This window comes from Haliotis asinina, chromosome 2 (assembly GCF_037392515.1).
Source record: "Haliotis asinina isolate JCU_RB_2024 chromosome 2, JCU_Hal_asi_v2, whole genome shotgun sequence".
Classification (NCBI taxonomy): domain Eukaryota; kingdom Metazoa; phylum Mollusca; class Gastropoda; order Lepetellida; family Haliotidae; genus Haliotis; species Haliotis asinina.
In genome coordinates this window covers 7,106,343-7,119,674 of record NC_090281.1, presented here as the reverse complement: position 1 = coordinate 7,119,674, position 13,332 = coordinate 7,106,343, and the positions used below count along the sequence as shown (strand labels likewise).

The window sequence follows — 13,332 nt, the reverse complement described above, 5'->3', positions numbered from 1 at the left end:
GTCAAGAAACTGATATGGAAAATTCAGCATGTACGAGGCTTGTAGACGTAATTTTACTTAGATGAATATATTATAATTTTTAAAATACTGTTGCGACGAAGCAGATTTGAACGCAGTGGGTTAAGCCATTAGGATTATCCGATATATATTTCATCAGGGAGACTATATACAGATTAGACAGTTGTAGATTATCCCTGATTTCATGGAGCGTTAACTAGCGCAGCCAGATTCCGGGAACCAGGCTGTGGAAGCAGTTGTTGCGAGTTGCCTCCCCTTGTAAAACCTTCCGGTCCATGTGTCAACAAAAGTATACAGGGTAGTAGATTTACATCGAGAGATACAGACGATCATGGGCCGGTCTTTTCAAGCTGATGACGCTGTAGAGTCCTACATAGAACAGCTAATTAAGTCTGGACAGTGGCACATTGGACTTGTTGTCGGGCAGGTTGGTATCTCCAATTTTCGTCGATCCATATGGCCCTTAATCAAAAAAATGGGTATCAACAACTGCCACTTTTAAATAACTGGCATTGATAATTGGACATATAGAAACCTATATCCACAATGCTTCACGTTGCTTTTTCCCTTAGCGCGATAAGACTGCATTCGGCTTTGGGTTATATCAATCGGTTGGACAGTTGACTTGGTTTGTTGTGTGTATACTACGACTGAAAGAAACATTGGTCTTAATATCAATCATTGGTGTGGACTTTTTGAATGACATAATTTTGTAATACACTATGAGTGGGGAACACAACTTTTCTGAGTATTTTTTTACAATCTTTCCGAGTGCTTTCGTGCTCTATGATCTTAAAGAAATAAGAAAATACACAAAATCACTGTGTTCATATATTACAGAAGTTATTTGAAAAACACCCCAATCCATTGGCATTGTATTGTTTTGTCCAGACTTAGCTATTCACAGATTTATGTGATTTTAATACGACTGGATAGAGAATATCATCAATCAAAGTTAAGCCAAATTAATCAGTTACATTCACTATTATACAAAACCAAGACCATGTAATGCAGTATGATAGCCAGCAGAAGCACAATGTTTGCTTGTTTACTCTCATCTGTTGTCTAGATAAATACCTTTCTACCTACTGCTGCATATCAGATATAAAGGTGATGATGAATACAGTGTTCTGGAATGGAAACATGTCCAGTCTGATTAACCCTGTTGAATGAGAGAAGACAGATATATTTTGACATATATGTCTGTTAACAGCTCACAAGCAACAAAGACTATGTTGCCCGATTGATTCGGACTCCAGATCCAGCAGAGGATGAAGTCAGTGAGGAGGAAGAGGGAGAAGAAGTAGTCACTGAGAAGAAAAAGGAAGTTTGTCTCCGACCCAAATCTCTCGACCTCACCGATGAACAGTGGGTCTCTTCTCATGCCACGCAAGTAAGAATTGTAAAGACAGATCACATCAGGTTGGAATACCTCCCTAGCAACTTATGCTTGAGGGAGGAACAGAGCTCCAAATAAAGGCCATATCAGCATATGTATGGACAAAAAATATGCACGATACTGTAGGAAATAATTCTGAAAACAAAGTAGATATTCTCCACAGCAAAAGTGTATGATCTTGCCCTCACTTACAGACATATTAAACTGCAAAAGTGTTGTTTTTTTCTTGGGAACTCTGTTTACACGAGTAGAAATGTTGTGCTTATATGAAATGAAACACAAGATTGCTGATATTCAGTGCTCTAAATGTACTCATAAGTTTTTCCAGTACTCTAATATTGACAAAAATAAGGAGTACAAGACTGAACTTGGTTTAACTTTAAACAGTTTCGACATGCCACGATGATGTGGATGTGTGCTCGTAATATCAATCACTGGATGTTGTCATGTGCAGACTTGATTATTGTTAATATTAACAGAATAGAAGATATGTGTTTTATAGCATGAACCTTAAACATTATTATATTTGCATGAACAGAATGAAACAAAGATCTCTGGCTATTGTATGAAACATTTCATGTGTTCAAGTTGCTTTGCAAGCCATTTTTTATGTTTCAATACAGATTCTAACATGACAGGTGTTTGTCTGAATACCACAACAAAATATATATAGTTTCACATCATATGAATGCTCCTACCACAGAGTCAATCTAATTAAAATATGATGTTTTACTTCAATACAAAACATCTGTTCATGAGGGAGTGATGCAATGTGACATCTCATTCAACCAGTCTGGACCCAGGCTTTCAGATAATTGGTTGAAGTGAACAAACTATTTAGATAAGCGTATCTGATATCTGTTTTATGACTTTGAACAAATATTTCAATGGATTGTTATCAGATCTTTATGCTGAAAGGAATGATAAAACCATGAAAGTTCTGTATTTAGTGAAACGAGGCCTGTTTCTGTTTACAGTGTTGATGATGTCATTCACATAAACAGAATCAGTAAACACTGTATTAAAATATTAAAGAAAACTGTTGAATGTGAAACTGCTTGATCACAGTGCCAGGTACTATATCAGTGGTTACACTGGTGTGAAGGTAGATTGTTTGAATGCTTGATGATATTAATTTTGCAGGTCAACAGAATGTTACTGGGTGGCCTGGATGTGATCGGGATCTTCGCCCTGGCTCCTCCTAACATGATGCAGAGTTCTCAAGCCAAGCTCAGACAGGTAGATCACTCCTCTCTAATGCAGATACCTGCTTCCATGGCTAGACTCTTCCTCCCTCAGGTGGATCTGCCCCGCACAAATAGGTCTCCTTACACCTGAGGCAGGATCTACCAGTATTTAAGTCCCAGATGCAGCAAGTAATGTCTACTGGTAAGGATCTTTGGCAGGGGGGTTTCTTGTCACTTCAGGTGGACACACCTGGCTATATCTACATGACAGCAGTCACCTGTGTTCCTCTGTTTCAGGTAGTATTTGCTGTCCACAAGGCCCTCAGTAAACTGACCCTCTGTGACCGGGACAATGCCATCACTGACCGCATGGTGCTACAGATCTGTTCAGTGGCCAGAAAGTATCCTTTGCACCACCCAACAGATGATCTTTGTTTTGGTTGTGACTCTTTTGAAAAAAAATCTTTATTTTTGGCAAGGAATTTGGATTTATTTCAGTCCTATTTTTATCAATTCAGATGTATCTATAGGATGCCACATGGACTCAATCTTGTCTACTTTGTAGAAACAGGTGAGCGTACAAGTTGCCAGGTAGTCTGAGCGTACCTGTGAGAGTGATCTTGTCCCTCAGGGGACACAACTCTTGATGCATCCCTTTATGGGATATAATTTGTGGTGCTTGTGTAACTGAGACGTTGGCCATATTAATGTTTAAATGATGAACATAATCACATCATTCAAGATGGCAGAAAAAGGGTGTCTCAGTGGCTTGAAAAATCCACTTGCTATAACTGCCGGTTGACCTGCCTAATTCAGTAGCGGATTTACCATCTTGAGCTTACCCCCTTTGTAGGATGTATTTGAAATTTTTAATAAATTCATGCACGTAATTTACATTATGCAACATTATCTCTGGATGTTGGGGTAGCATAGAGGATAAAGCATAATGATTTGAAATGCTCTGAATTTTCAGATCATCTTTGAGAAGGGCATGCATTTTCCTAGCCAATACCCTTTCTTCATTCATACCCAAGACTTTGTATGTGTGAGCTCTTATTGAGAAAAAGTATCAAAATCTGTTAATAGTTTTGATGAAGCAGTTTGCAGATAATTCATTGATTGTCTCTGACCATAGCAGTCTAGTAAACATACAGAGTTGGTACCAGTGTTGAGTTGAAGCTGCAAAATATATCATGTTTTCTTTAGGCAGCGTGGTAGGCAGATATTATATAAAAAATAGCTTTGGAGTGAAGTTGGAGGTTGGTGCCTAGAAACGCTAAAAAAATGTCATCAACTTTCTTACAGAAATTCAGAAGGAACAATGTTTAAAAAATCACTTGCCAACTATATTTTTAGGGAACAGTGTGTGAAAACAATTTAGGAAAAACAGGATATTTTTGGGTCATCGCAAAATATGGCATCAAAACACCGTGGCTCACTTAACCTCTTCAATCCGTGGGAAGACACATGTCAAAATAATCTTCACCAATCCATGGGAAGACATGTCAAAATGATCTTCACCAATCCATGCATGAGAGGTAAAATGGGATTAGGTACAGGATTCCTAAAATATGTGGTGCATGTCATCATATCCCAGTTGCAAAAACATATGCTCATGATTTCACTCACTGGACTTATTCCTCCGGACAGACTGCAGTCATATAAGTATAGTACTGAGTGTGTTGTTAGACAGAAGATAGTCCAGCAGACAAAGATACTAACAAAGAGACATTAATGCCAGCATTTTCAATCTGCCTGATCAGCCAACCTCCTGCAACAGGGTATTTTCAACACAGAATGACAGATTCTGAAATTCGCCTGTTCGGGGCTGGCAAGTTTTACATCTAACCATCCCAGTGGTCTGGCTGAAATTTTTGGGAGTTTCACACCGAGTCATTGCAGTCATTTTCCTTATCTTTCTGCCAGACTGACGTGCAGGACATTTGATGTAGCAGACATGAAGGTAAGGTATGGTTTCTTCTTTAGGCAGTTCAGTCACTGTGTACATTTCCCCTGATTAAGAAAAGATAGGCATTACTGAATGCTTTGTTCCAGATTCTGAGAACATTTGTGATGAAATCTCCAAGCACTGATTTTCTGTTACTGCTCAAAATATAGGTCGTTTTGCTTCCAAAAGTGGACATCCTTGCTTATTATGTTTGTTATGTTTGTCTCTGAGATGCTACAACTGATTGTCCGTATTTCAAGAAAAAGCCAGTTGAGTGCACAAACTTGATTGCATTTTGACAGAGTGGTGGGGTAGCCTAGTGGTTAAAGTGCTCTCTGGTTCGATTGCCCACATGGATACAATGTGTGAAGCCCATTTATGGTGTCCCCACAGTGATATTGCTGGAATATTGGTATAAGCATGTAAAAATCACTCACTCTCTGACAAATATCATGTATGTTGTTTTTGGAGCAGTGTTGAATTGCCTCCCCTGAACAAACAGGCAATATGTGAGAGAGAATTTGAATTTAAATTCAGTCCGATTATCTCCTTGTGTTTATTCACACCATACACATGTTTATCCTCCATGTTGATGCTGTGTGGCAATAATATTATTCAAAGTTTCAGTAACATAAACACACTCTCTCACCAACTTGCAACTTCTGTCTGTTTCAGAGTACAGCCCGTCCAGCAGAATGGCGGTACGTGAGCGGTCTCCTTGACCGATGGTCTCAACTTTCCACCGTGGTATCAGTCGATGTCACTATCACCGTCCCAAAGGACACCCGCACCACCAGCATGCATAAACAGATTCAGGTCAGAACAGGCAGTAACCATGATTTCAGGAATAGTTTTGTTGTTGATATTTCTAATGCTTGCTGTATGTTTTATAGTCAGCGAGAAATAGTATTATCTGTAGCTGGGGGTTTATTGAGTATTTTCAGTGTGAGCGCCTATGTTAAGCAATTTGGGCATGCAACATAACTTACTTTAAACCTGTATGCTTAAAAAATACAGGTTTTCTTAATGTTGTAATGTATCATTGTGTAATGGTTTGATTCTTGGAATGCAAATAGAATGGCTTCAAGGTATATATCGTCAACTGTATCTTAGCACTATATATAGTACTGCGACCCTGTCAGTGACAGTATGTACTTCAATGCCATGTTCTGTGTGTGATACACTGCGAGATAAACTCTCTTAAAGATGATACTTTATTTTACAACCCAGTCAAGTCACAATGTGGCTGAAATAGTTGAGACTTTTCATATATTTTCAACTCACAAACATATAATTAGTGAAATGCGGAAATGTGTTCAGTTACTTATTTTCGTCAGTATAAAACGGTAACTTCTTTCACAGCAAGGAATTCAACCCTTCTGCAAATCCATATACAATGGTATGGCACTGTTCAATGGTGAGCTTCGAAAAGATGACGATGTACTTGACCAATCGGAACCAAGGAAAGGGAAGTCCAAGGACAGGGCAAACCCAGGGAGACAACAGTTTGCTGTGGATCTTCTCGTCAACATGGTAAAAGACGTCGAGCATGTTTTAGTTTTCTGTTCAATTGCAATTTTTTTTAAAACCATGCAGCTGTGTGGAAACGGTTCTTGGCAATGCATTGAAACAGGTGTGGTATTTTCCTCATGGTGAAAAATAGGAAAATATACAAACACAATACGAACCAGGATATAGCAAGTCAATGATTCTTGAAGTATGCCAGCTGGCATTTTGTTGCTATTTTATGTAATATGGAGTAGTCCTGACTGGGTTATATCCACTGATGTAGTTAGTAAATTCATTCAGTATTTTGTGCATGCAAAAGCTGTGGGTCATCTGGGTTCTGTTGGTCTCCAGCATCATGTGCTGTTACATGGATGACCTGGAGTCAGTGTTATGTAAGTTTTGTCTGTCATCATATCTCAATAAATGCTGTCGTCTGTCACTGGATTGTCTGGTCTAAAATCATTCATTTACAAACTGATATCTAAACTGGAATGATCTGGCATAACATAACAAACAAATACCTACTCATAGTTTGTCTGGTGGAGATTTGATATGTCGTAAAATCGTCACCAGTGTTACAGTGAGTAAAACAAAAGATGTTGCAAATCAGATGAACATGCCTTATGTTGGAACTCATATTGAACATTTCATGGGTCTCCAAGTTGTATACTGTTTGTGTAAGCTTGTACCTTTCCTCTGATTTGACATAAATGTCTGTCTTGATTATTGGTTAGTGAAAGTTCATGTGTGAAGTTTGTTGTATGATGTGAATATGAAGTTTGTTGTATGATGTGAATATAATGTTTGTTGTATGAGGTGGATATGAAGTTTGTTGTATGAGGTGAATATGAAGTTTGTTGTATGAGTTGGATATGAAGTTTGTTGTATGAGGTGGATATGAAGTTTGTTGTATGAGGTGAATATGAAGTTTGCTGTATGAGGTGGATATGAAGTTTGTTGTATGAGGTGAATATGAAGTTTGTTGTATGAGGTGAATATGAAGATTGTTGTATAATGTGAATACATGTATGAAGTTTGTTGTATGATGTGGATATGAAGTTTGTTGTATGAGGTGGATATGAAGTTTGTTGTATGAGGTGAATATGAAGTTTGTTGTATGAGGTGGATATGAAGTTTGTTGTATGAGGTGAATATGAAGATTGTTGTATAATGTGAATACATGTATGAAGTTTGTTGTATGATGTGGATATGAAGTTTGTTGTATGAGGTGAATATGAAGTTTGTTGTATGAGGTGGATATGAAGTTTGTTGTATGATGTGGATATGAAGTTTGTTGTATGAGTTGGATATGAAGTTTGTTGTATGAGGTGAATATGAAGTTTGTTGTATGAGGTGGATATGAAGTTTGTTGTATGAGGTGAATATGAAGATTGTTGTATAATGTGAATACATGTATGAAGTTTGTTGTATGATGTGGATATGAAGTTTGTTGTATGAGGTGGATATGAAGTTTGTTGTATGAGGTGAATATGAAGTTTGTTGTATGAGTTGGATATGAAGTTTGTTGTATGAGGTGGATATGAAGTTTGTTGTATGAGGTGAATATGAAGTTTGTTGTATGAGGTGGATATGAAGTTTGTTGTATGAGGTGAATATGAAGTTTGTTGTATGAGGTGAATATGAAGTTTGTTTTGAGGTGGATATGAATTTTGGTGTATGAGGTGAAAATGAAGTTTGTTTTGAGGTGGATATGAATTTTGATGTATGAGGTGGATATGAAGTTTGTTGTATGATGTGGATATGAAGCTTATTATATGAGGCAAATATGAAGATTGTTGTATAATGTGAATATGAAATATGTTGTATGATGTCAATATGAAGTTTGCTGTATGAGGAGAATAAGAGGAACAGTGGTCAGGCTAGCTGATGTGGTTGGCCCATTGTATCTCAGTTGTGAAGATAGATGCTCATGATGTTGATCACTGGATTGAGACTTGATGTTTCCAGACCACCACGTTAAAGGGAAATACTTTTGACTGCAGCCTTAACAATGGACATGATAGACTGGCAAATCATGAGAAGTAACACTGTATGTCACATCAGTTGACGTGAACATCTTGCACAGTTGGTACTCATATTCAGAACTGATTTCAGTTTACAGGGTCTTGATTATTAGATGCAGTGAAAAGTTTGAAGAACTCCCTCATAACTGTTTCAGCTATGTCACATGACCTGTCAATGATCCAGTCGGAATTCAGAAAACCAATCATAGTATACTGTTGGGGTACAAAATAATATCGGGTCACATATAGCGATCTCACAGTCAACCATGGAGAAAAGGGACTGTTTACCACAAAATGTAGTTTGAAATAAACAGTCTATGGAGTCTCTGAGAATGTGTGAGTGAGTTTAGTTTTACGCTGCACTAAACAATGTTCCAGCTATATGGTGGCAGTCTGTAAATAATCGAGTTTGGACCAGACAATCCAGCGATCAACAGCATGAACATTGATCTGCTCAATCGGGAACTGATGACATGTGTCATCCAAGTCAGCGAGTTTGACCACCCAATCCTGTTAGTCTCCTTTAGCGACAAGCATAGTTGCTCCAAGAATGTGTGTAGAGGTTGTGTACCTGTTCACAGATAAGGTGCTATAAATTGGGCTGTGTTACTTCTGATCATTAGTTTAGAGAGTGCAGCTTTTAGTTATAGTCAAGCAATGTCACAGCAGGGGAACACAAAGTAGACATTTTACACATGTGGGGAAACAAACCCAGGGCTTTGGTGTTATGAGCAAACACTTTAACCATGATATTAGATTACCCTTTGCCCTCATTCATTCATTCATTCATGCCATCATGTAATGAGGTTGATCATATACCACATCCTGTTTTCTATGGTAGTACTTATAATGTCTATTGCAGTCAGATAACAACAATGTACCTGACCCCAGTGTGCTCTCAGTCAAGGCCATCCTCAAGGTTAGAGGTCAGATGATTGGAAGGTCATTGGTCAACAGTCGTGCAACTGTAAGGGATGCTATTGAGGTAAGTTGGTATGTTATTGAGGTAAGTTGAGTGAGATGATATTTTGACATAGAGCTACAAACTTGCTGATAAATACTGTTACAGATGCTGAAGGTAACTCTTGCACATCACGGCTCTTGATTCGCAACTGTAACTATCACATCCTACCTCAGACAACAAATTTAATTTGTATTTGGTCTCAAAAGGGACCACCTGTTGTTGACTTTAAGTAGTCAGTCACCAATTATAACTAATACGGTGACCTTTATACCAAGTCAAGAATTAGTTCATAGATTACTTACCTGAAGTCAGTCAAAGTTTAGTTGAGCATGATACTTATGTATTGCAGCACTATTTAAAGATTTGATACATGTTGTGTTTTTATTGTTGTGCCATGCAGTCAGATTTTATTTTGTGAGTGGTCATGACAGATATCAGCGTTGATTAATCCTGCATTGTAAACTAAAGGCAGTGCGATCGGATGTTGTGCGGAGCCTGGTGTCTCGGTGTGAGCTCCTGTGTGAAGACCTCGAGGTCGTGGAAGAGCATGGAGGTACTTGACCTGCATAGCACTTAGTTTTGTCATTTGTCATTTGTAATACCTTTGTGAAACTTCTATACATAGTACACAAGTGAGTCAGGTATAGTTCCACTTAGAAACATTTTATGAGGACAGCAGTGTCGTGTGGGTTGAAGTCTCTGAGTAGTTGACATAAGTCAGAGAAGAATACCCCAGTATGTTGACTCACTCGCAATACAAATCTGTTCATTCCCTGTTCCAGCAAGGGAGTTGTATGATACACCAGTCCGAGTCTTCACCACTGTTCCCAAGTCATCGCTGGCATTCTGTGACTACATGTTCCAAGATGAAAAGACGAAAGAGGTGACAGAGAGGCTAAAGGAGTTGCTAGACATTGATGTCACAGAGGATGACCTTGAACTTCAGTGTGAGAGACATGCAGGTAGACTACGAAATGAACTTCAGCATGAATGAAGTGCAGGTAGAATGGCTTTGACCTTCTTTGTGGTAAACTCAACATGGATGTCATGAGGGAGAGATGGACAGGGAGGTCTTTCCTTCATCCTTCATGGCCGTCCTTACTCCACAATGAAATGTCTCCCTTTTTTATCTTCTTGAACATGTTTATATCAACACAAATCTGGTCCTCAGTTACAAATGTGCTGCTATTCCATTATATAACCATTTGAGAAGAGTATGATGATGTTTTATAGGCAGTTTGTCAGATGTTCTGTGATCTTGCTTGTCCTGTTACAGAGGAAGAGGACTGGTCTTCAGGTGTTGAGTCAGAGGATGGCACAGAACACTCAGGAGGTTCTGCTGGAGCCAGGAGTGGTCTAGGAGCTTTTCTAGGTAGGACCAGACCTCCCACTGAGTTGTGTTCCTGGTTTAAGTTGGTTTCATGCTGCTTTTAAGAATACAGTGTATTACAATTTTACCCTGCTATACCATGCATAGCAACACTCAGCTATGATCCAGGTTTATGACAGTGATCAGTAAATAATCAGACAATACAGATACTGAATATCATGTACAGGTATATCTTTACACAGAATCCCCACAGTAGGGTTTCATATCATGACCACTTGTCTGGAATTGAGCCCAGTTGAGCAGCGAGGAGGGCAACACTGTATCAACTAAGCTCCTCTAAAGTGTCTTGTCATGTCAGTCATGATCTTCATGGAGTCAACAAATGCTGTGAAATTAATCCCGTCAACACTATGTAGACCACATTGAAGTTCATACAATGAAACAGCATCACCCTGTAATGAAACTGCAGTGTACTGTAGATCGATAATGTTTTGCAGGAACATTGCACTTGCTAGCATTGCAAATGAACTCAAGGTGCAAAACTTTCCAAGTGGGCCCACGATCAGTTTGACAACCATGGCCAACCAAAGCAGTGATTAGTGGGCTGTGGGCGAACGTATTGATGACATCAAGGGAGTGTTTATGTACACGGCTATTGTCTTTGGGAGGTGTGGTGTTTACAAATGTATTGTCAACAATTTTGCATGTTTTTACAAGAGGAGCCCTCACAGAACAAACATGACTTTGAACTGGCTGGGTTATTGATCACGTGAAACACTGACGACAAGGAATTTTTGTCGATTTACAGTATTTTATCTCATTCAGACTGCAATAACTATTGCCATTATAACGTTTCTGGTGTCTTACAGTGAACTATTTTTTTGTCCACCGCAGGCATGGCAGTGAGTGGAGTGGTGGCGGCTGTGGTAGGTGTGGCGTACATGATGTATGGGGACAGTTGATGACAGGGTCAGGAGACTCATCACTTTACTGGAATTTCTACAAAGTTATGGTGCATCCACTGCTGTAGTCTCCATGGATCACCACGACACATCAGTGGAGGTCAGACAGGACAAAGATGCCACAGGATAGAAACTGGCTGATCGAATTGACAAGAAAATATTGCCATTTGTGACATGGTTAAATTTCAGCATTAAATTTGCAGGTTCTTTCTCATATTTGGTATGAAAGAGAATCTGTATGGTCTGATTTTCAGAGCACCAAAGAGACTGCACTTTTGATTAAAATAGGCACAATATGTCACACCTCCTTGACTGATTTGAATGGTTGTCCTAGAACAATGCATGAAAGGCTTTATAAGCTGAGAAGTATGACATTGACTGTAACTGTTGAACACTAAGAGTCTGCACTAAGTTTGCAGACCAGTATTTCCCTACAGAACTTTGGGTAGACACTGGGTGCAGCCATCACATACTCTTGCATGTGAACTGTTAGTGAGGACAGCTTCAGGATTATATACATGCTATTTATTGTTTGATCGACATTCGTGAAGTTGGTGATTCAATGATAAGGCATATAGTGAACTTCTTGTGTATTATATTGTACAGAATGACATTTGGTGTGAATTCTTATGCCGTTCTTAAGCTAACACTTTGCAGTGTCCAATAAACAAGAAGTTGTTGTCCAAAATGTTGTATGCTACATTAGATGTTATTTATTGAAATAGCGTTAAGAGCGGAATACTTTTCATGAATTTACCCACCAAGAAAGCCAGCATACCACTGGGCACCTGATAAACTGTGATCTTTCATGTATTGTTTTTTGTCATGTCTGCTTCACGTGGCAGAGAAATTCAGAAAAGCAAACTTAGATATGATAATGATAATGAGTTAGGCATTTCCATAGGGCTTTAATCCAGAAAATGTCTCAAAGGAGCTTAGTCTTGAACATGAATGTTTTCAGTTTAGATGTGAAACTTGTGATTGTGGAATTGTCATGTATGTAGACTGGAAGTTTGTTCCACAACATAGCTCCTGCTTGTATCTCGGACAACCGGGATATAACCCGATATATTGAAGACGGGAATTACATTTTCATTAATTTTTAACTTAATTTAACTTGCTTAAATCTTTTCTACTTCACATTGATACCGTATATTACAGTGGATAAACCAGTCTCATAGATATGCCAAGATCTTAACTTGACCTTCACTTGTTTGTTCACACAAAACAATACAATGTCATTTTCTTACCACTTGCACTACCTGCTTCTCATAAATAAGTTCTCTGCTCTGGTCCAACTTATCTTGGTTTGCCAGTAATCCACTGCTTAATAAGTAATTATTGACACTTTTACCTTCAGCTCAATTCATGGCTGCACACTTTGTGATGATTTCTGCATTTTGGGAAGGTTTTATTGGGATTGAAAATAGAGATGTGATGATAAGTATTTTTTGATGATGGGAGTGGCTTTGACATGGCTTAGTCTTGGCGTAAGTCTGTTTGTCTTCTGTATGAATGACACTGTACATAATCTAGGTGTATAAATGTGGATGCACAAATAAATATTGATACAGTTACCTTTTTGTTGTTTGAATAACCATATTCATATTGATGACAAGCCGAAACCAAAAGAAGAATCAGAGTTTGATTAAAAATGGTGCCATCAGCTCATAGTATCAGGCGCTAGGTGTCTGTGTTTTCATAGCAAGTGAGTTTGGAATCACGCAGCTTTTAGCAATATTCCAGCTATGTATCTGTGGGTGACACAACAAATGGGCTTCACACAATGTACCCATGTGGGGAAGTGAACTGGAGATCTTTGGCATGATCAGCAAACACTTTAACCACTACGCTACACACACGCATGCACACAAACACACACTTTTTCATAAATGTTCACACTACTGTCACTGCTAACGTTGAAACCATGAAGAGTTAGAAGCTGACAGAAATTGTGTGGTTTGTGATAGTCTCCTTCAGCACTCAGAAAG

At 38.6% G+C, this 13,332-nt stretch overlaps 1 protein-coding gene across 1 annotated transcript; it reads left to right on the top strand.

Moving 5' to 3' along the window:
* Window positions 1-249: 249 nt before the first annotated feature.
* On the top strand, window positions 250-12,921 carry LOC137273183 (protein odr-4 homolog). The gene is made up of 12 exons (XM_067805675.1): window positions 250-445; window positions 1,232-1,411; window positions 2,561-2,656; window positions 2,902-3,005; window positions 4,531-4,567; window positions 5,228-5,368; window positions 5,915-6,085; window positions 8,948-9,070; window positions 9,518-9,602; window positions 9,832-10,011; window positions 10,326-10,421; window positions 11,274-12,921. The coding sequence occupies exons 1-12, from the start codon at window positions 350-352 to the stop codon at window positions 11,339-11,341; spliced, it is 1,377 nt and encodes a 458-aa protein (XP_067661776.1). The 5' UTR covers window positions 250-349; the 3' UTR covers window positions 11,342-12,921.
* The last annotated feature ends 411 nt before the right edge of the window (window positions 12,922-13,332 follow it).